The 24,301-nt window shown below is 41.7% G+C and overlaps 2 protein-coding genes across 2 annotated transcripts in view; both read right to left on the bottom strand.

The window, feature by feature from the left end:
* Positions 1-5,619, bottom strand: part of LOC115088100 (adhesion G protein-coupled receptor F5-like) — a 151,622-nt gene extending 146,003 nt beyond the window's left edge. The window contains exon 1 of the mRNA XM_029596055.1: positions 2,960-5,619. The gene's annotated coding sequence lies outside the window, so the exon portion shown is untranslated. The remainder of the gene's footprint in view (positions 1-2,959) is intronic.
* Positions 5,620-6,846: 1,227 nt separating this feature from the next.
* The window catches only part of LOC115088627 (adhesion G protein-coupled receptor F5-like), a 192,747-nt gene continuing 175,292 nt past the window's right edge, over positions 6,847-24,301 (bottom strand). The window contains exons 17-20 of the mRNA XM_029596887.1: positions 22,784-22,825; positions 20,792-20,851; positions 10,104-10,173; positions 6,847-8,399 (exon numbers count right to left, since the gene is read on the bottom strand). Of these exons, the coding sequence (XP_029452747.1) occupies positions 8,317-8,399; positions 10,104-10,173; positions 20,792-20,851; positions 22,784-22,825 (255 nt within the window). The 3' untranslated portion in view covers positions 6,847-8,316. The remainder of the gene's footprint in view (positions 8,400-10,103; positions 10,174-20,791; positions 20,852-22,783; positions 22,826-24,301) is intronic.

Below are 24,301 nucleotides of genomic sequence, written 5' to 3'. Positions count from 1 at the left end.
TTTATTATTTAACGAGTTTTATATACCGTCATTCGGAAACGTCAAAATAACGCCATCATAACGGTTTATAAAAATAAGGTTACAGGGATAAGGGGGGGTTAAACAAGGGATACAAAGTACAAACTGTTATTAAGCATAGGGGATAACGTGTAAGGATTTAGTTCAGTTTTTTGTTTCATTTCTTATTTATGAAAACCTAGATGTGATGAATTTCATTTATTTATTCATGAGGTTGGATTAGAGGGCGATGATGTTGTATTGTTCATTGGGTGAGTTGGTATGCTTTGTTGAACAACCACGTTTTTAATTCCTTTTCGAAGGTTTTTAGGTTTTCTTGAGTTCTGAGCTTAGTCGGTAGGGAGTTCCAAAGTTTTGGGCTACCAAGGGAGATTGCTCTTTTTGGGTTGAGGTGAATTGATTTGTGTGCATTGGTGGTGTTTTTAGGAGTGTTTTTAGGAGTCCCTTATTTGCTGATCTAAGGTTTCTGCTTGGGGTACGTAGTTGTATGTAGGGGCTTAGCCAATTTTGTTGTTCTTCATATATATATTGTATTCAATCCTGTATCGTATTGGTAGCCAATGAAGTCATGCTTTTTTGGTCCTGTGATGATTCTTGCAGCTGCGTTCTGCAGGATCTGGAGTGGGCGAATGGTGTTTAGAGGTAAGTTGAGAAGAAGAGCGTTGCTGTAGTCTATGTTGGAGAAAATTAGTAATTGGATGACTGATCTGAAGTCATTGTTGGAGAGAAAAGGTTTTAGATGATGGAGTGTAAGTAGTTTATGATAACCGTCTTTGATTTTTGTTGATATATGGTTTTTGAATGAAAGTTCTCTGTCAATTATTACTCCGAGGTTGCGGGCATGGTTGATTGGAGATATGATCGAATTTTGGTTCATGAGGTTGAGCGGTGGTATTTTATTTACCTTATGTACCTCTAATTTTTATTTAATTTTCATTTTTTAATTTCATTTTACATCTTAAATTGTATTTAAATATTTATTATATTCTTTATCTATATTCTATTGCAAACCGCCCCGAACCATGGAGGGTGCGGTATATAAGCAATTTAAAATAAATAAATAAGTGCCATAGAGAAACATAGAAATGACGGCAGAAAAAGACCAATCGGCCCATCCAGTCTGCCCAGCAAGCTCCCACACTTATTTTCCCACACATATCTGTTTCACCAACCACCAATTTCAGGGCCCTTGTTGGTAACTGTTTGATTCAAGTTTCCTGCCATCCCCTGCCATTGATGCAGAGAGTAATGTTGATCAAAGGTGAGCATAAGGCTTAATGGTTAAGAGTAGTAACCGCCGCATCAAACTAATTAACCCGATGCTTGTTTACCAGACTGCATAGATCATTGCCTTGTTCGATGTTGTCTGTATTTGCATGTCTTTTTTTATATACACACAAAGGTTCCTGGGTATATTTGTATGTATTTTATAACCTGTGCATATCATATACGGCCAGGTTATAAAATACAGAAATAGATTTCCACACACCCATATACATGCATATATAGGGGAACACATAGCTGTTTTAAACTTTTACTCTTATTGTCAACAGGAAGCAAAACAAATGTACAAGCAATTGCTTGAGGTGCCATTTGCTCATTTATTAGTTTTGACAAGTGTGAAATTTCTAAACTCATCTGGATGTATACATTAATCAAATCATTCAAGGTGAATTTTAAAAGTGATACACACACAAAACGTGGGAGATGCACTTGCATGTATCGCTAATTCATGGCCAGCCAATTTTATAAAACCTGCCCTATATGCGCACAAGTACCAATGCGCGAATGTCTCACCTTGAGTAAAAAAGGGGCGGAATGGGGCAGATCAAGGGCGTTCCAGGGCGGGGCCCTGATATATGTGTGCATGCAGCAAAGCGAATGCGGCGTGCATCCGGTTTCAGCGTACATTTTCTTCTGCTATTGATCAAGTGTAAGCCTGAGTAAAACTATTTATAGTCATAAATGAACTGCTTGAGGGGTCTGACAAAATGGGGGGCTGCAGGTTAAAGAATTGGGGGGTCTTGACGGCCTAGATTTAGACTTGGGCAAACTGGTGAATTAACTGGTTAAACTGGTCATTTCCTTGACACACGCATATTATAAAATTTCCTCACTTGTGCTTGGAAATGTTGATAATTCCCAGCTATTCATGTAAATGCTTAAAATTAGAAGAATACATGCACGTGCTAGGCCTAGATATAAGATCTCAGCGTACGTGTCTGCGAGCCCATACACTTGGATAAAGGGGTGCGTGCCCGCTCGTTTGAAAGTCACTGTCCCTGGAAAAAGTATTTGAGCAAATAACCACGATAAGTGCACCATTCAGCCCATTGCTTTGAATAGTTCATTTTGCTCTCTTTTTAGAAATAGAAGTCTTTGATCTCTGATTTTCAATTATGTCTGCATAAGTACTTTTATAGCCCTGATCCTTGTGATGAATTGTTTTCCATTTGGTGCAAAGAAATGAAATAATAATTTAAACTGGGTTTATTTTTGAGCTTGCTGTGAATTCCTCTTGTGTGATGCTATTATCCGTCACTACCACTTTGGCATTCTAAGAAGAGCAGAGTTTGTTTTGGGTCCCGTTTATGAAGTCACCATCTGACAGGACATCTGTGAATTCCCTGTGTGACGTTACCATCAGACTCTATTATACATAAGAAAAGCTGGGTAACTCCAAATTAATGCATTGCACTCTTATATATGTTATAATGCAACAATGTATTGTAGTGCTAGTAGATGCATAGATCCTGCAGATAACTGGAATTTTTGTAAATTTAGAAGGCATTCTCTTATTAGAACTGCCGATACACAACTTTAAACACCTATCACCTGTCTAATATACTCATCATTTTACTATCATGTATCTCAAATTTTGTAAAGTTTTGGTTTTTTTTTAATATACAGACAGTCTAAATTTAAAACTATGTTACAGTACCTTATCTGCATCTGCGAATGGACTTCTCAAATTCTGAAATTTTTATATTTGCTCCTTTGAAAATTGCTGAATTCTTTTGCAGCTTTGCAGAAGCGCCTGTTTCTGTTTCTGCCTCTGTGGCAGCCTTTCAAGTCTGTTCAGCTGTTAAGCTTCAAGCCTCTCTGCAATCCCACCCAAACAGATACCAGTGAATCTATTTTTGAAATATATTTCCTCATAGCATTACCCAGGTCTGGTATTTCCCTACATAGCTGTTCCAGAGAGATGATGTTCTTAAAAGCAAAACAAAGCTACTGGGTTTTGGGGAATGAGGTAGCCGGGAGGTTATTGTGCTGAATTTCTCTCCACTCCAACCTCCCCCCCCCCCCCCCACCTTGGCCATGAAAGCAACAAAACTCCCATCTCCTTCCAGGGCCAAGCTTTTAGGAGATCAACACCTCTCCTTCTCTTGACAATCCCCAATCCTTCGTCTTTGGTCCACGTGGTCCAATAATGCTACGTCCTGCTTTCTTGGCCTATGCATGTTGCTGATGCCACCCCCCCCCTTCTCTTCAGCCCAGGCCCCTGATGCTGCCTCCTTCCCTTTAGCCCCTGTAGGTCACTGGTGCCAGATAGGGTTGCCAACCTTTCCACAGACCACGACTGGACACTTGAGTACTCTGGGGGGAGGGGGGGAGGAGAGAAGTATCACAAGGAGGCGTGTTTGTTCCACCTCATTTGCATTAATTTGCATACATTTCAGATCATCCTCCTTGATCTCACGGTATCAGGCCTATTGTAACATGCATTGTTTGTGGGCTTGGCCCTCAGAAAGCCATGAATAAATTAAATTGCTATTACAAATTGGTAAACTTCCCAGACAAAAACAGGATGAACTGCTAGCACTCAAACAATAATAACCTTACTTATAAAAAGGCAACACTGCAAATATTACACCTGACCCTAAAACACCTTTATACTTCCTTCCTATTATGGAAAAAGAACAAACCAAGCTGCAATAGATTCCTACACAGAAGCTACATGCTAGCATACTAGCTACCTCACCTCAGTCACACATGCAGAGTCAGAGACTTGCCAAAAACAGAATAAAGAGACCATAGTATACATAAAAACATATAACAAGAAGTGAACTAGAAACACAACTCTACATGCAGTGTGTGCAATAATGGAAAAACAGAAACATCACAATTTCTCATAAAATGACTAGTAAATCAAGAAATAAAAAAAACACCAATTGTAATAGTAAAACCATATTAATTAAATAGAGTAAATAATTCAAAACATCTGATGAACAGAACCTCTATTTAAAAGCTCATTTAAACTTCAAAACTTTATTACAATATCCCAACTACCAATAAAATATTTAAAAACAGCAAACTAATTAAATTTAAATTAAAATACTTTATATTAAAAACTATAGTCCTGATTTTTAAAAACATTTACACACTTAAAACTGGGTTTTACATGTCTAAATGCATTTTACCCATATAAGTGGCTTTTGAAAATTGCTATAATATATGCCATTGAATTGTCCCTAGATTTTACCAGCTTTAAGGGATAGATTTTTAGACATACTCACACATGGACATACAATTTTATATCATGACCTCGCCAGTAGTAAGCAGCAGTAAGCGGCCTGTGAATATATATGTGAGTGCGCCAAATGACAGGCACAGTGACAGGAGTGTGATTTAGAGCCTTTGTGCCTGAGTGAGGGATTTTGTGAGGGTGTGTGTTTGTATGTAAAAAGAAACCTATGTTAAGGGGTGTGTATGAGTGAAAGAGAGAGCCTATGTGCAGGGATGTGTGAGAGTGCAAAAGAGAGAAGGAGCCTGTGTGAGTGAGTGTTCACCAGAAAGAGATGGAGCCTATCTGAGGGTGCATGTGTGTGTGTAAGAGAGAGGGAGCCTGTGTAAGGGTATGTGTTTGAGAGGACAGAGGGAGCCTGTGAGGGCTAAGGTGACCAACTGTGATAGAGCAAGCCTATGTGTCAGTGCATCCATTGAGAGAGAGGGAGTGTGTGTATGAGAGAATAAACATATGTATATGAGAGAAGAAACTTTGTGCATTCCCCTCACTTCCCTCCACTCCCCAGTAATCCACGACAATCTCAAAATCAAAAGTTCCCAGGTATAGAGAGTTGGACATTTTTAAATCTTTAACTATAGTTAAAGATTTAAAAATGATTAAAGACATTTTAAAAATGATTAAAGACATTTTTAAATCTTTAACTAATCAAGTTTACTTTTTCGTTTTTTGGGGTTTTTTTTTTAACTACTCACTTTAATTCCTTCCATTTCTCCTAAACATTATGACATCCGTATTCATGTATAAACCACATGGGATTGCCACTAGATGGCCCTAGTATAGGACACGAGGTAAAGGAATTTGGAGTGGAGAATAGCATCCCCTCTGTAGCTGCTGGAGTGGTGAGCTCCTGTCTTACTAAAAGGCAAGCAGAGCAAGAAATCACTGTGGCATTTTTTGTTGGACTTAGAAGAAGAAGCATTGTGGCAGTTTTAGTTAACAGTAAAAAAGAATGAGCTTTATTTATTAGGGATGTGAATTGTTTTTGAACGATTAAAATTATCGTCAGATAATTTTAAAATCGTCCAAAATCGTTAGAGTGCACGATACAATACAAATGCCCACGATTTATCGTCAGGGGCATTTGTATTGTATCGTTAAATAGGGCACACCAAAAAAGCCCCTAAACCCACCCTGACCCTTTAAATCGACCCGACCCATCGCTATTTTTTTTTTACGGAGGCCCGCGCCGCAAAAAAAAAAAAAAACAACCCCCATCTGACCCTTTAAATCGACCCCCTCCTCCCGACCCGACCCGGCCCATCGCTAATTATTTTTTTACGGAGGCCCGCGCCGCAAAAAAACCCATCCGACCCTTTAAATCGACCCCCCCTCCCGACCCCCACAAAACCTTTTAAAGTTACCTGGTGGTCCAGGGGGTCCTCGGGGGTCCTCGGGGAGAGAGCCAGGGGGGCCTCGGGGAGAGGAGAGATCCAGGGGGGCCTCGGGGAAAGATTTCCCAGGCATCAGCTGTTCTAAAAAAAAAAAAAAATGGCGCCGATGCCCCTTTGCCCTTACCATGTGACAGGGTATCCGTGCCATTGGCCGGCCCCTGTCACATGGTAGGAGCACTGGATGGCCGGCACCATCTTTACTCATCAGCCCATATTATACTATGGGCTGATGGCCGGCGCCATGTTTAAAGATGGCGCCGGCCATCTTTACTCATCAGCCCATATTATACTATGGGCTGATGAGTAAAGATGGCCGACGCCATCTTTAAAGATGGCGCCGGCCATCCAGTGCTCCTACCATGTGACAGGGGCCGGCCATTGGCACGGATACCCTGTCACATGGTAAGGGCAAAGGGGCATCGGCGCCATTTTTTTTTTTTTTTAGAACAGGTGATGCCTGGGAAATCTTTCCCCGAGGCCCCCCTGGATCTCTCCTCTCCCCGAGGCCCCCCTGGATCTCTCCCCGAGGTCTCCCGAGGCCCCCCTGGACCACCAGGTAACTTTAAAAGGTTTTGGGGGGGTCGGGAGGGGGGGGTCGATTTAAAGGGTCGGATGGGTTTTTTTGGTTTTTTTGCGGCGCGGGCCTCTGTAAAAAAAAAAATAGCGATGGGTCGGGTCGGGAGGGGGGGGGGGGGTCGATTTAAAGGGTTGGATGTGTTGCTTTTTTTTTTTTTTGCGGCGCGGGCCTCCGTAAAAAAATAATTAGCGATGGGTCAGGTCGGGAGGTCGATTTAAAGGGTCGGATGTGTTTTGTTTTTTTGTGCGGTGTGGGCCTCCTAAAAAAATGTGAATTGGAATCTGAAATGATTCCAATTCACATATCTTAACGATCAGATTCGAGCCCCCCCGCAGCTGAATCTGATCGTTAAGACGATCTGGCACACGATTCACATCTCTATTATTTATATATTTTTTTTTCTGTTTCCCTGTCCCTCGTAGGATAGGTCTTATCCTCCTGGCCATCCAGGACAGGAAGAGAGAAGATGTACTGTTCATCTCGCATCCAGTGTGTGTGTGTGGCAACTGATGACTCTGTGTTTTTGAAGAGAGTCTGCTTAAGCTATTTCTGTGGAGAATTTCTGTTTTGTTTTTCTACCACCCTTCCTGGCCATGAGCAAGGAAGAGAAAACGTTTTTTCCCTGCTGCTGTACGAGGGACTCTTCATCCAAAGGTTGCAAAACATGTGGATAGGTGAATTTTCAATAAGAAGATATCTTCTGAGGCTTCTACCAGAGTCTTCTCCCCAGGAAAGGAAGAGGAGAGAATTTGATTTTCTGGAGAACAATTGTACTTCAGGTATTTTTGGGAAGGGAATTCCACCCACATTTAGGAGACCCCACCCACCTGGGATTTTTACTTTTCCATGGACCTGGAGGGTAAAATTTTCCTGGGACTCAAAATACTGAGGGACACTTGCATAGATAAAGAAGTCTGGAAATTCATGTCAGGACATGGATATAGCAAGTAATAATTGTGTATGTTGCCAGTTAATTATAGTGGAAATTCTGCAACTGTAAAGTTTAATTTTGGAACACCCATCAGAGACAGCACTCACTGATTCACCCCTATATCCTTGAGGTATATTCTCCCCCATCTGAGAACCCATGCCCTAGGGCTCTTGGTCCCAGGGAAGAATCCCTGTACAGAACAAATATGACCCTGCCTTCCTTCCCATACAATACCAGAAGAGAGACTGCATTCAAAATCCCAGTGAGTGGCAAATTTACCCAGATAACTTTACCTGGATAGTTGGCAGCACCTACCCAGATAAAAATACAGTCAAATATACTTGGATAAAGTTACCTGGATACATTTATCTGGGTCCCCTTGCAACTCATGAGGCTTTGAATGTGGGCTTCTGGTATTTAAGCCCCCCTCCCTCCTGTCCTCCAGGAGAAAAATAATGTAGTGGGGAAGCAGCAATGGATCCACGGGAAAAAAAAGCTTTTTTGCATTTCTACTCAACTAATCTTGAAATAGTTTTTTTTTCTCAGTTTGGGCTCAGATTTAATATAAAATCACATGATTCATATAAGCCTTTCTTTATCCAGCCATCAACCTAAAGACATTTCAGCAGTTTCAGGTCAGTATATGACCTTTTACCTCAAAACATTCAATTTCACAAAAAATCCCAGCTAAAGATGATAGAGGGAAAAGATGGACCAAATTATATTTTGTTCCCTAAAATTGATGGCCTAAGTTGTACAGTGACTTCACTATCACAAGGTATGTCTTGCAGACATAATGAAAGACTACTAGAATTGTCCATCATGGTATCTTCTGATCTTGTTCTGGTTCAAATTTTCATTTTCTTCATTATTCAAGCAAAGAGTATGAATCTGATAATGTTCCACTCAATGAGGTTGAGGTTGCTTCAGCAGAAGAAATATTGTACTTTCCTATAGAAAGAAGATGAGAATCAGTAGGCAATAAGAATATTATATATATAAGCAACCTATAGTAAATTGTTGATTTTGTCAGCATCACAGAGATTGTGGGCTTTACAATACAAAACTGTAGTATGTTAGTTTAATATCTTACAAGCAAGTCTATTCTCTTAAAGGCAGATTTTAAAAGCCTTGCACGTGCAAAAACAGGAGAGAGAGAGAGAGAGACTCTTTATAAGGTTCAGTCTGATACTCTATATATGGACCATTGTAAGGGGGCACTTTGATTCGGGGTGAATTTTTGGAGGTGGGTTGGGGTTAGGGGGTGGTATTACACATATAGAGGTATCCACTGTAAAATTGACCTCATTAAAGAACTTTTGACCTTATAAGTGATGAAAAGGAGTTGATTTGTACACTGCAGCTAGCAGAAACTGCTCTCTCTCACTCTGTCTCTATCTTTGTCTCTCTCTCGCCTCCTGATGTTCACAGACTCCTGCGCGTATTTTTGTGCGTGGTGAGATATATGCATTTATGGCCCTTTTAAAATCTACTTTATAGCATTTTATAATTATCAGCTAACAGATAAGGAGAGTAGGAAACCTAGTAGTTAGAGTAATGGGCTAGGAACAAGAAATCTTGTTTCTTTCACTGACACTCTTTCTGACTTTGATCAAGGGACCAGCTGCCACAGGTAACCATTTAAATGGTAAGCTCTTTGGGAAAGTTCTCATTTTCCTTCAATGTTATTTGTTATGCAGTGCCCCAGTTTAGGAAATGTATAAATGCTGAAATAAATAAATATATTAACAATTAGCAAAGGGGAATCTTGAAATAATGTTAAGGAGCCTATTTACTAAATATTTTCTTTCATTTTGGGCCTGATTATAACAAGCATTTACGCTAAATGGTTTTTACTCATGTAAATTAATTTTACCTGTACAAATAGGCTTTTGAAAATTGCTACAATATATGCCATTGAATTGTCCATAGGATTTACACGTGTAATACACTTTATGCGAGTAAATGGCTTTATAAAATTGCAACAATAATATGTTACATTTACTTTACACTATTTTTGTTACAAAAATCATTGAAGGTAACTTTGATACTAGTGTGCGAGTGCCACATGTATGCACATTTTCCGACTTGCATCCAGAAACGCGTCCATTTTATAACATGCCCCATCTCCTTCTCTAAACTTTTGACTTGTGAGTGTAGTTGGAAATATGTTGTACATGGATGGCTTATAAAATCTGCTTGGCACTCACTGGCCCAACTTGTTCGCGTATCTCCCGGCCTTGGCACATGTCGGGCCTATAAAATTTTCCTGATTTTGTAGAATTGACCCACTCATGTGAAGTGTTTATAATCCTTTATGTGTATTTGAAAATTGTTAATATAAACATTGAGAAGAACTGGAAACGAAGAGACCTATGATCTTAAGCATTTCATGTGAGTAGAGCAATTCCACAAAATTATTTTTGGGAAAAAAATTGTATGAAGGTCTTCTGATTTATAAATAAGACCTAACAAAGAGATCTTGTTATATGGTAGATTGTTTTGTGGTGATTATTATTTCTACCTAGAGAGTTTTTTTTATATCGCATGTATAAAATAGCATACGCATGAATGCAGGCAACTGTTACAGTGTAACCCCTTTGAAAATTTACTCCATAGATTTCATAAGCATTCTTATGGAAAAAATGCATATACCTGTTTTACCAAAAAATCTGTTTATTGCTGTTGAGAATGACTTTGGAGTTTCAGCAGAGCTTGCCGATGACTGTAAAAATTGAAAAAGGCCTTGTTACCATTCTGAATTAACCACTTTTGAAAGACATTTTTAATTACAAAAAGCATCAATTTTTTTTAATGCACTATTTCCAGCAGTTGTCAAAAGGTAAAGTATGCACATACCTCGACTGACAAGATCATTGTCTTCCAAGAAGGTTACTTGCATCCCCAACCCCCCATTCTTTTGACCAATAAAATGTGGACACAACAGTGAGGATATTAATAAGAAAAGAAAAGAAAGCTCAGGTAAGTATAATCTCCCTAGTTCCCCTTGATACTCTATGAATATGTACATAGTAACAACCAATCTTAATGATACTTTAATGCCATTAATGTTGTTTCTTGTTCTTTCCTAAGGTATATTGTAAGAAATAATAAGAAGGCAATTTCTTATTAGAACCATTGTTGCACTGTAAACCGATGTGATATTTCAGATCGAATGTCAGTATATAAAAAGAAATAAATAAAATAAATATTTGTTTATCCAGAAAGGTGAAATCTCACAGATATTCAGTGGATTAATTCTTATTTTTATATAAGTGATGCATTAATATCTATAGAAACAAAATAGGCATCTAATCAAATTCTGGGCTTAACGTGACCTAGAAATTAATACCACAAAGAGGCATGTGCCCTAAATGTTTATAATTTTAGTAACTGGTCATTATGCTAGCCAAGCAGCACAATCATCATTATAGTTTATCATGACTCTTCTATATTACAACATGATTTTTTCATTTGTTCTGTGTCTTTCTGATTAACAAAAATTTGACAGAAAAGGTCAGAGTGCCAGGCCCTCTTGAGCCACAAATTTCTGAAAAAATTGGATCAGTGGCTTTTGAACCAGACAAGGACAAATACAAGTAAAAAAGTCTCACTTTGGAAATGTTCATTTATTTTAATCATTGTCTAGCTCAAAAAGAGTCAGCATTTAAATAAAAACAAATGTTGGCATCCCATTAAAGGTTAACCTAAAGAAAGAACCTCTGGCATTGTTGAAATTTAAAAACTTCAAATTTTGAAAGACATTTTGTGCAAGGCAATTGAGAGGTCGCACGCTGGTGGATCTCTGTCAGGGCCCGCATAATGGGGCGGATTTTAAAAGCCCTGCTCGCGTAATTCCGCCTGGATTTACGTGAGCAGGGCCTTGTGCGCCTATTTTCCATAGGCCTGCCGGCGCGTGCAGAGCCCCGGGACTCGCGTAAGTCCTGGGGTTTTTTGTCGGGGGCGGGGCCGATCGACGCGGCGTTTCGGGGGCGGGCCTGGGGGGCGTGTTTTGGCCCGGGGCGGTCCAGAGGCATGGCCGCGCCCTCCGGAACTGCCCCCAGGTCGCGTCTCGGCGCGCTTGCGGCCCGCTGGTGCGCGGGGATTTACTTCTCCCTCCGGAAGGCGTAAATCCCCGGGCAAAGGTAGAGGGGGTTTAGATAGGGCCGGGGGGGGGGGGGTGGGTTAGGTAGAGGAAGGAAGGGGAAGGTGAGGGGAGGGCGAAAGAGAGTTCCCTCCGAGGCCGCTCTGATTTCGGAGCGGCCTCGGAGGGAACGGAGGCAGGCTGCGCGGCTCGGCGCGCGCCGGCTGCCCAAAATCAGCAGCCTTGCGCGCGCCAATCCTGGATTTTAGCAGATACGCGCGGCTATGCGCATATCTACTAAAATCCAGCGTACTTTTGTTTGCGCCTGGAGCGCGAACAAAAGTACGCAAACGCGCCGTTTTTAAAAATCTACCCCTATATCTGCTGTATTTTGCATCCTGTGACAGAACTGGCTTGGCATAGGTGAGATCTCCAATGTGTAATTTTTTTGGAGTGTGCTCATTCTGAAGGAAAAGGTATGCAAGAGTTAAGATTGATGAAAAGTTTGCGGGCAATAAGCAGTAAAAAGCCTGGAAATCAAGATGGCATCCGAAGCTGAATACTCTGATGGCCATTAAAGAAGATATCATTACGGAAATTACAAAGACTATCTGAAGTTTTAGAAGACAGACTAAGTAAATTACTGTTGTTGAGGGATGAGATTCGAGAGGGGTTTTATAGGTGACTTTGTCACTTCTCAGGAACTGACAGATCAATTTACGATTCAACTTGCAGCATTATTTATTTTATTTTATTTAATAGCATTTCTATACCGACTTTCACAGACAAGTCTGACCAAGACGGTTTACAACTTCCAATAAAAATATAAAATAAAATAAAGTGATAATTAAACAAAAACAAATATGTAAAAACAAACAAATAAAATAAAATGCAAATAGAGAAAGTAAAGTAATAGATAGAAACAAAATACAATGTATGTTTATAATCCCTAATTCTTTAACATAATTATACTAATTTTATAAAAAACAAGAAAGTCTGAAGTAGAGGAAAAACAATAACCACTGTTTTCACATGGTTTGGCTAAACCTGAGTAAGCTATTGAAAGCATTATGTATGTTAACTGAACAACCGTTAATAATATAAGAGTCTTTAAAGAGATGGATTCGTTTCTACAAGTCCTGCAAAGGCCATCATAAATAAATAAGTTTTTAGTACATTCTTAAATTCTTTGTGATCAGTGATTAACCTTAGTGTATTTGGAAGCGAATTCCAAAGTATGGGTCCCGCCACCGAAAATGCTCTCTCTCTGGTTATATTGAGTCTGGCCAACCTAACCGTAGGAATATCAAGTAGATACTTAGAAGTAGATCTAAGATTTCTAGTTGGTTTATATAACCGCAATGAAGTACAAAGCCAGGTTGAGTCTGAATCATGTATTAATGAATGGATTAGTGACAGTATTGTATATTTCACCCTAAATTTAATGGGCAACCAGTGCAAACTAAATAAATAAAAGAAAATGCTATGCTCTTGGATATAATAGAAGATCAAAAGAAGTTTGGGAGAAGAAATAACTTGTGTATAAGTGGCATTCCTAAAATAGTGAAAGTTCAAGAACTTTTACAGTTAGTTTAGATCTGGCTGCTAGAGACTTTGGGTCTATCATTGGAGATGAAATTTAACAAAATCTCTGGTGTGCAGAAGGCTTTTAATAGTGAGAGTTTTGAATTATGCTGATGAAGTTAAAGTGTTGATAGCACACAAGAAGAAAGGTTCACTTGACTATAATGGTAAGAAATTGTTGCTGTTTAATGATTATTCAGCGAAGATATCTGAAAGTCATAAGACAATTGTTATGGTTTGTGAGTATGTGGACCCTTGGCCCGAGGTATGAGTTGTTACCACCTGTGGGGAGGAGCCTGTGGGGAGGAGCCCCACAGGCCCATACTGTCGGCAGGCAAGGTCAGGCACGGCAGGGAGCTCTGGGTGAGACTGTGGAAAAGTCCCAAGGAGTCAGGAGGAATTCCCCAGTAGACAAGCAGGCTGACTGAGGCCCCCCGAAGTGGATGGCACCAGGCAGGCTGTAGAGTGGGAGGCTGGAGACTGGCGTGCAGGAGGGATAGCGGAGAGACACCCCCGAGGGGCGGAGCTGCAGAGCGAGGGAGGTGCAGCTGTAGTGATGCAGGCTAACCCGTGGAGCAGGGAAGCCTGAGTCCAGTCTCTGATGATGACGTAGGTAGAACCCAAGGAGTGGGGAGCACAGACAGTCTCAATATGATAGAGAAGCACAGCCCTGAGGAGTGGGGAGGTGCTGGTAGTCCAGTAGCACTTAAGTGCAACCCCGAGGAGCAGGGAGGTGCGGACAGTCACAGTAAAGCACAAGGACACTGTCCCGAGGAGCGGGACAGTGCTGAGAGTCTCTTGAGAAATAGGAGGACACAGCCCCGAGGAGCGGGGGTAGCGCGGACAGTCCAACACAGCACGTTGGCACAGCCCCGAGGAGCGGGAAAACGTTAGAGTAAACTCCTGAGTGGTAAAGGTGTTCCAGGGGGCAGCCCTGAGGAGCAGGAAGCCTTGCAGAGTAGGACTTCAGGAAGCACAGGGCCAGCCCGAGGAGCAGGGGAGGCCAGAATATGAGGTCCCCGTGAGAGCGCCCACTGGCCCCTGAGGAGCGGGTACCAGACAGAGTCCAAAGTCCAATTGAGTCCAATAGCGTAACCACAGGAACACGGAACAGGAGCTAGTAGAGATGTACGGAACTTGTTGCCAAGTCGCTAGCTGAGGGTGAAGGTGGAGCTTAAGTACCTTGATCCGATGACATCATCAAGTAGGAATGCCCCCGAGATTCCCACCGAAGAGGCTTCAAAGGAGGGCCCGGTGGTGCGCGCGTGCACCTAGGAAGGCCCAGAGATGACGTAGCTGGCAGGGCATCTCGGCTGCCACGAGGAGCCATGGGGAACGCGGCAGTAGAGATTGGCCTGTGCCACGCGCAGACCCCGGAGGGCTGAAGAACGGTGCAGGATGTAAGTAAGTGCGGTGGCTGCTGTCTGCGACCGACGGACATAACAACAATAACTCCTATCTGCTTTAATTTACATCCCAAAGGGATAAAGTTAATCTCCTATTTCCTACAAGGCTTAGGAAAAGAGATATTGCTTCAATTGAAAGATCAAATATTCCAATTTGAAGCAAGGTAGTGTAAATATTTTTTTGGTTTTCTAATAAGAGTGAGAAATTCTTGTAATTTTTGTTCTTTGGAACTTTTTAGCTGGCTGTGTTTTAAACTAAAGTTTTCATGATGATTTTTTTAAATTTGATGAGACCAGTGTATTTTTTTTCTCTGTTGCAATAATAGCTGAATAGTTATATTAGGCTGAGTGCCTCCATTTTGTAAGAGATTGTGATGCACCAATAGTTCTGCCTTATCTGCAACCCTTTTTAATATTTACATGGTTCCACTCTGCAGATTTTTAGCAAGCCTGGGGGTGAATTATAGAATCTACATGAACGATATCCAGTTTTTTATTCCAATGGTTTTGTCAGAGGCCACTACTTTCGAGAAAGCAGTTATTTGTTTATCTGCAATAAAGAACTAAGGGGGTCATTTTCCAAGGTGTTATCGTGGGAGATAAATATGCAATTTTATATTCAGGGGGCGGAGTATATGTAAAACAGGAAACAGTTATCATGTGCCACAAAACAGCATTAGCACAGCTCCAACACTTTCATTTGTGTTACAGGTCAGTAAAGGGTTATTGCAGTCCATGACAATTCCAAACAGCTAGAGAGAGAGAGAGAGAGAGAGAGGGAGCGAGAGAGAAGAGAGAGAGAGAGAGAGAGAGAGAGAGAGAGAGAGAGAGAGAGAGAGAGAGAGAGAGAGAGAGAGAGAGAGAGAGAGACTTGCTATAGTGCCTATGCCCTAGACAGGTATTTGTAGCCCTATGGGAGGGCCACCTAGTAACTCGAGGTGGGGATTAGGTATGAGCGTAGGGGGTTGGGGGCCACTTTCACATTCAACATGAGACGTACGGAAAGAACAGTGGTCTCTAGTGAAGATTTGCTGGCCGTCGGAGTGAGGAAACTCACTCCAAGAAGAGATTTGGGCAACGTTCTCTCCACCTAGCTTGTTGTTGCCCAGGTAGAGTGTCCATCAAGCTAGGTGCGGGCGAAGGAAAGAGCTTACCCTGCAGTTCCTCTGGATCCCCCACCTTTGGGGCCGATGGATGCTCACATCCGGCAGATGGCAAAATCGGGTGAATCGTCCTTGGAGACGGAGGCAGCAATGGCATTAGCTGCCCACTCTCCAGACTCTCTTTAATATCTATTTTCCCAATAGACAGCGACCCTCCGGCAAATCCGGCAGTAATCAGAGACCGCAACTACCTGTTGACCCTTATTTGCCAATTTCTCATTTCTCACTCTTATTAGAAAACAAAAACAAATATTTACATTACCTTGCTTCATTGTGCACACTTTCCATAAATTTCTTAACTTTCCAGTTTCCTATGTGATAAACCACTGCTTCAATCTGAGGTTGGTGAGGCCGCTCCTCCTGACTCTCCATTAGTAGGATGATATCTGTCTTTAATTTAGAACCCACAGTTGTCTAGCTCTAATACTTTTTCCTTGTTAATATTATGATTTCATTTCCTTTTAGCCATCTGGTGGATCCTGAATAGTGGACTTAATGGAGCTAGTTATAAATACTTAATGATTATGTTACTTATTGTTTATATACTTTTGAACTATGCTCTTTTGCTTTTCAAGATTGTATGTCTTGTAAATTTTTGAAAATTAATAAACAGAGAATTAAAAAAAACAAACAATTGCCATGTTTTTGATTGTTAATTTGTTGTTTCTACAGGTAACATTTTGAGGCTGAGGTGTATAGGCCAGGGAATATCCAGGTCTATGAAAATATGGAAAGCTTGTTTTTGGCAGGTTATCAGTATTGGACATAAGCATCTAAATTCTTAAAGATGAATTTTAAAAATCCAGTGTGTGCCAAAACCAGGAGACACACGCATAAGTTAGGCTGGAGCGCGCCAAGTGAATTTTAAAAGGTGCCTGTGTATGCGCTTGTCTCCTGCTACTTGCACAAAATATTTTCTCAAAAAAGGGGTGGATTTCTCAATGAAACTAGCGCGTCAATATTTACGCGCACAAGCGCGCACCGGGGTTCTCTAGCACATCACTTTACTTCTGCTATGGATTGTGTGGAAGTCATAAAATAAAAAAATCTAGGCATGCCAGCAGGGTTTTAAGGGTCAGGGCTAACGGGAGAAGGGAAGCTATTAAACCTGGGGGGTTTAGAAGTCCTATCCCTTAACTGGCCGAACTGGAAACGAACTGGGAAAATGGTCAATTGTGTCGGCATGCGTGGCTTTTAAAATCCCCCCACTTAATGGTAGAAGCGGCATTTGCGCACACAGGCATGCACCCATGGACAATTGCTCACACGTGTGTACATTCAGCCCATTTTATAGCATGCGGGCATATACGTGCATATGTTATAAAATGGCTGCATACCTGGGCGCGAGCTGGCAAACGCATGCACACTTGCACCCACACGCCTGTTTCAATGTTACCGTCCCTTTGTAATGACCTAGGTGAGGTATTTTTTCTCTTAATGTAGATGGTGTTGATTTGCCTATTAAGAAGAAAATCTCTTGTTTGTTTCAAAAGTAAAAAGCTCCAATAGTGTTCCTGCAAGAAATATATCTTATAGATGTAGAACACAAGAAGTCATTGTGTTTTCTCTTTCTGTTCTAGTAGGCAACGGTGAGGGTGGTGATTATTCTTCTCCATAAAGATTTCCCTTTTTGAATTGAGAAGAAAATTACTGATCCAGAGGGTCAATTTGTGGTGGTTTGTAGCACTTTATAACAACAAAAATTGGCTTAAAATAGTGACCAAAAGAAAAACAAATATGACTATATACATTTGGGGCATACCCATCTTAAAAAAGCGCATGTGTTTTATAATGTGTATGCCCCAAAACTATATGACAGTAACTTACAAACATGCATATGCCGGCTCGTGCTTATGGGTGCGGCCATTTTATGACATGAGTGTATACGTTTATGTGTGATTCATTGGGATATGGAGGTATAGGGGTGGAGAGGGGAGGTGGACAGGCGACGAGTTGCCCGACTACTCAGGTTAATGAAATATGTAAAGATTTCTATTCTGATGGCCAGGTTCTGTATATTGAAGTTTTAGATTAAGAAGGTTTTACTGCCTAACATATTAGGGCAACTAGAAATGTCTGATGCAATTAGAACGCTTAGTGTTATTTAAGTGCAAAGGAAAGTAGCTAAGGGATTTCGTAAAGCATGGGAATGTTAATATAATGTTTCACCGATTCACATTTGTGAGAAACTGCAAGATGTACAATATTTGTAAAGTGGCTTTAATTTGGCTCTAGATATGTTACTCTCAGGGTAGATATGAATGCGTTTGTGTTATTTGTGATTTATCAAGGCAGCTATTTTTGCTCAATTGTCAAAAATTAATAATGCTATGATATCTGCTGCGGTAAAATATCTGCTTGAAGCTAGATTTTCTACTTATTTTGGACTGTCATTTTTTATATGTACTTGCTTTGTGGTTTTGCATTACCATAAATAATTAAAATAAAAGAAATTTCATTTTAAAATGAATTTTGAGCATGCAGCGTGGAAAGAAAAGAGTATTTTTCCATGTTGGCATGTGGAGGAATAAATGCACAGGTACAACAAGACCAAACTGAAAACTGATTTCCCGTTTGTAGACATTCTGGATTTGCTAAGATTTGGAGGTGATCACCATGACAGGAGTCCGTTTTCCTACTAATAGTGTCATGGAATTTGATAAGAAGTTGAAAAGCCTCACAAATTATGTGCAACTTGGTAGCTTGTTCAACAGATAGTCTGAAGTCATCCCTGACCCTTCAATTCCTGATGAGCTCTAAGATTGTCAGGGATAGCTGAGGCTTCCATGCAGGCAGATCTTGTTTTCTTGAAATCAAATTCAGTAGTAGCACTAGTAGAGTTTTAGGAACTGATATGAAAAAAAAAGATTGTACCTTCATAAGTAGGGAACCCTGATTCACCGTCATAGACACCTTTTCTTAATCTGTGTGTTAGGAATTGTGGACCCTTGGCCCGAGGTGGCGTTGTTGCTACCTGAGGGGTTGAGCCTCCACAGGTCCCCACCATTGGGAGGCGCATAGGAACTTCACCTGTGCTGACCCTCATTCCCCGCAGGTTGAGCCCTTGGAAGCCAGGGCCGACAGGACTTAGGAGCGCCCCTGGGTGGCTCGTCCCAGTGAGAGTAGGCGAGTGAGTGCAGAGGGTGTCAGAGAGATAAAGCACAGTTTGAGACAGGAGCACTCTGGGAGGCATGAGGAGAACGTGTCTCAGTGAGCGCAAGGCCACTGCAGCTCTGAAAGGAATGGAGCCGAACCAGGCGGGAGTGGCCTTCAGGAGAGGAGATGCAGATGCAGAGACACAAACCGTAACCCGTAGGATAAGGGCAAGAGCGGTGATCCCGCTGTAGCAGGTGCCTGGAAAGTAGCAGCGCAGAGGTACTGCCTGGGACACAGCAAGCTGGTGCTAAGGCCTTCTGTTGTAGTAGCACAGATGGGTGCCCCGAAGAGCAGATCGCTGAGACACAGTCTGGTGAAGTGCTGCACTGAGCCAACTCCTGAAGAAGAAGGCACTGTAGCAAGGTCCTCAATGAGAAACACAATGGAGGTTCCAAGCGTCAACGAGCACTGTGGCTTGGGACTCACAAGTAGAGTAGGGCTGAGTCTGACCCTGAGGAGCGGGGGCTGCTGAGAGAAAGTCTGGGTTGCGTTGCGCTGGGCCTGGCCCCGAGGAGCGGGAAGTGCTGAGAGAGAGTCCAGATGGAATAGCGCTGAGCCAGGGCCTGTGGAGCGGGAAGCGCTGAGGGTGAGTCTGGATAAAGTTGCGCTGAGCCTGACCCCAAGGAGCGGGAAGCACTGGGAGAGAGTCCTGATGGAGTAGTGCTGAGCCAGGGCCCACGGAACGGGAGGCATTGAGGTAAAGTCCAGATGTAGTGGGCGGAGACTCCACCCTGACAAAGGACAACCTGAAATTCCTACCAGCAGGACTTCATGTACCAGAATTCCCTGCTTCATGACGGATTTACTTACAGTCTGCAATACAGCTGTAGTTAGGACATTGGGAAACTCTCTGTCAGCACGTTTTCATTTTTGGCTTCGCTGTTCTTATTCTCTGATAAGCTTTCACTGCCTGTCAAGTCTGCTAGATTAGAACAATGAATGTATTATGTGCAGGACAGTATTACTACAGACTCGTGAATTCCTTTCCAGAACTGCAAGTCCCGGCAGCCTCTCCTGCAGAACATGGGAGAAGTTTCACGAAAGTTCCAGGGTGTCTAGGGAGGGGGTCAGTAGCCTCTCAGCCGGGATATGCTTGCTCAGCAATGTGTAGAACGCATGTGTAAAAGATAAGAAATGTGGAATGTATAAAAGCCAGCTCCTGAAGGGGAGGGGCACGCAGATTTCTGAGTCATTGTTCTCAGCTGTGTCTTGCATGCAATAAAAGTCTTTCTTTTCGGACCAGTTGTCTGGGGCCTCTTTTCTGACGGTAACACAGATAAGGTTGTGCTGAGCCTGGCCCTGAGAAGCGGGAAGTGCTGGGAGAGAGTCCAGATGGAGTAGTGCTGAGCCAGGGTCTACAGAGAAGGAAGAACTGAGGTGGAAACCCAGAAGGAGAAGCGGAGATCTGATGGCAGGAACAACTGGTCCATGGAAGAGTATGGCACAAAAGGAAATGGATAGACTCGCTGCCAAGGCTTAAATATCCCGGGTCAGTGATGTCATCAGCTGGAGATGCCCCTGGTGTTCCCGCCATAGGCTCTTTAAAGAAAGGGCAGATAGCACGTGCGCCTAGAGAGGCCCAGGATCAGATCACTGGTCTGTGGCATCCTGGCCACCACGTGGAGTGCAGGGAGTTGGGAGGAACGCAGCGGTGGAGACTGGCCACCGCCACAAGAGCACCAGAGATAGAAAGCCAGGCATGACATGACATGCGTTGACCCTGCTGCGGACGGCCGCGGCCGGTGGTCATAACACTGAGAAGAAGCATTCTGAGTATTTTTGTAGCAAATCAGGAGATTAGGAAGAGACAACAAAATTGTGATTTAAGAACAAAATTGCTATAAATTGAAGTCTACAGAACTGGAAACTGTTTCTGAATAGGTCTTCGTTTGTAGCATCTTTCTATAGTGGCAAAGGTAAAATACAGATTTCACATAGAAATAGAGTTACCTTTGTTTGCTGAGAAGGCCATCTTGACAGTCTAAACTTCTTCAGCAATGCTTCTCGTACCTAGGTTTTTCAAAGAAAGTAGTAATGAGCAAGAACATTTAGTCTGTTTTTCTTTATTATTGTAAGCAGAAGGTTGACTAACTATAATTACATTTAAATCAAGGCAATTAAATTAAATTAAAATTAAATTGCATACAGAACTAAATTGTTACTGAACCTTGTTTCTTTAGAGTTTTCTAGAAAGAGTTCTATGATGTAGCAGTGAAGAGAGAGATCACTCTTTCTCCCACTCTGCAATCTGAAGCAGGATGGCACAGACAACAATTACTATTGTGTGCAGGTGAGCAGCTGCAGACCTAGCACACGGGTTTGTTGGGGTTTTTCCCCCCTCTATTATTTTGGAAAGTAGGGGTAAGTAAATCTGAAGATTTCCATTTCTATTTGTTTTTCTCTAAAGTCCTAATATCATTAACAGGAGAAGGTGTGAGAGTTTCCCGTGTATGGATGATAGCTCTTGACCTTAGGGATTATTTTTATGGAGGAAAAAAATCCTAGCTGGGGTGAGAAAAGTCCAGTGGGATGTGGAAACCATGCAGCTGAAAGCTGTGATTTTGTTTAAGGGAGAAGGTGGTTTTGTTCTGACTCTGCCAGTCAGTGTGCATCAGTGTCAACAGGGTACTACACCACTGGATGAGAAGAGGAGTCTGTACGCCCATGGTACAGAAACTGAAGAAGAAGAAGTCCTGCCATTGGAGTTCAGGTAGCAAGAGGAATCCTAATAGTCAAAGGAGCTCCCAAAACCTGTCTTGTAGAGATCTTGTATTAGATAAGCAAAGGGATCCTGACTGTTTGGTTCTTGAATATGAAATGGAGGAAACAGATTTATCCACACCTAAAAATACTGTTTATCAGATTATTACAATAAAAGAAGTTTGATTACATTAAAGATTTCAGTTAGTACACAAATCAGTGAGTGGAGACTTTTTTTTCTCAAGCTTCTAGGTTATCTGGTAAGGAAAATATTGATGTTTTGATTTTCCCTTCTGGAGCAATAATACCTGCAATATCTACCTTTTGTCTTTTTCTTGCAATAAAGAACCCTGCTTGGAACCCTCAACTCTTGTGCCTGAAATGAGCAGCCTGAAATGGCTCGGTGTATGTCAAGGAGGTAACTAAACAACTGAAATGTTCACGTGTGGGATTCCTACATAGATACTGTGATCTCTAACATTTGCAGAAGGGCAGGCCAGTCCTATTCAGAGTAGAGAATCAGCTTGGAAGACCCACTACACCATCTGCTTGATCATACCACTAAGGAATCCAGTAACTCAGGCAGGGATTGGAACTCACCTACCCAACAAGTGGTTACATTTCAAATGTACCTGTGGTTAGAACTATAGAAAAAAGTCACAGAGCAGTTTATTGGGTTAGAGAATTAGGAAAAGGGGATTATATCTACTCTGAGCATAGGACAGAGTTATCTGACAGTCATAGCCTGATGTGAGGATGACTTGGTTCTCCCTTCTCTGTGGATTCTGGGATGGACAGGGTGCATTTCTCCCTCTGTCTGTGGTAGGACAGCAGTGCAACTGCCAGGGTTAAAGCCACAAAAAGGATGCTGGGCTGTCCCCTGCCACAATATAAAGCTATTCCTTCCTGCAGCAACTCTTCAAGCTTATTTTTACTTGTAGTACCATCTGATTTGTATTGTAGGCCTACACTCAGATCACTTTGATCTGCTGCTATTTTTTATTTTTAAAAAAATCCTATAAATATTTCTGCTGTGCTCATCTGGGAACACACAGCTTTAAATTAAAATGTTCCTTTTGCTCTTCAGTTGGGCGAAGAGCACTTGACTTAAACAAGCAGACTATAACTAACTATTGCTTCCTCAGGCTAGTTGACGGATGCTGGATTTAGACCCCAAACTCAGTAATTGTTTTTTTTCTCTTCAATATTATTTGAAATTTAAGAGAGTTCACATATTCTTACCTTTCTATCCCAAAGTGTTCCAAAGACAAGGATGAAAAATCCCTAGAAAAAGTATTAAAAACATTTATTCAGTTTTATGTATGCTCTGCTGTTCTCCATTTCATTTACTAGCAGTAGTTCCACACTATTGTTGACAAAACATTTTTGTCAAAGACTGAAGGCTGAAAAGCCATAGTTGTCCAGAACACAAGTTTGCATTCTCTCTCTCTCAAAGGGGCCTACTTGCTAAGCTGTGTTATGATAAAATGACATGATTTATTTCTCAATTAATGTATGTTAATTTATCTGCGATCATGTAGCTTAGCAAACAAAAAAACCCCAGGTCTACATGTAAAAAATAATCAGCTACTTTCCTCTCCTGCCCCCCCCCCCAAAAAAAAAGTCCAAAGATGGATTAATGGAAGGCCTGTAGCATTATGACATCCTGTTCCTTCCTTGTCCTCCTGCCAAGTCCACCCTAAACGTCCCACCCTACCTGTACTACCCCAAACCTCTAATGGCAGCTAGGAGTTCAAAACTTGCATCTGGCTCCTGGTACACAGTGTTGCTCTTTTACACAGTTAAATATTTGTACATTAAAAAGTGAATTTAAAAATATACTCTGGGGCGGGCCCAACATTTACGCACTTAAAGGCGAATTTTAAAAGCTCTGCGCATGCCAAAACTGGGAGGTACACACACAAGTTGGGCCAGTGCACGCCAAGTGGATTTTATAAGCCTAGAGATAGACAGGGCAAACCGGTGGACTAATTGGTAAAACTGGTAATTTCCTTTATGCGCACATGTTACACAATACGCTGACTTGCAGGCGTAACAGCTAACAAGTGCTAAGGAAAGTATGCAATCAACATTTCCTTGTGTAAATGCTTAAAATTAGGTATATTTTATATAATGTGCACACACTTGCATGAACGATACAAAATTCATGCATAGGTGCACTTGCGCCCACTAGGCGCGTTTAAGGGCATGCATGAGCTTGTTTTAAAGTTATCCTCTCTATCGAGGGTTTCTGATTTTAGGTGTTTATAAATTGTAAACCTCTAGATTCATCAAAATGCTATAATAACGCATGGATAACGCACGCAGTGAGAAAAAGGGGCGTGTTTATGGTAATTTTAGAATTACCGTACTGCATTTCACATAGGTAGTATCTCGGGGTGAGTGAGAGAGAGAGAGAGAGAGAGTGAGCCTATTTATAAGGCATTTATAGTAGTCAACTATTTATATCTCTATAGGAGGGCTAGCTCAACTATTTAGATCTCTATAGGAGGGCCAGCTAATAGCTAATAGCTGGCCCTCCTATAGAGATATAAATAGTTGAATACTGTGAAGGCCTCCCCAGAGACTCTCTCTCTCTCTCTACACTCCACTCCACTCCACTCCCTCTCCCTCTCCCCTCCCCAAGCCCAGAAATGGCCAAAATGCAATTTGCAATCTTTAACGCAAATTGTGTTATGGCCATTTCAGGCATATCACACAGCTTAATACCAAAAATAAAAGTGTAGTTATTTCTGGCAT

Source organism: Rhinatrema bivittatum, chromosome 3 (assembly GCF_901001135.1).
Source record: "Rhinatrema bivittatum chromosome 3, aRhiBiv1.1, whole genome shotgun sequence".
NCBI classification, from domain to species: domain Eukaryota; kingdom Metazoa; phylum Chordata; class Amphibia; order Gymnophiona; family Rhinatrematidae; genus Rhinatrema; species Rhinatrema bivittatum.
This window is presented reverse-complemented; position numbering and strand designations above follow the sequence as displayed.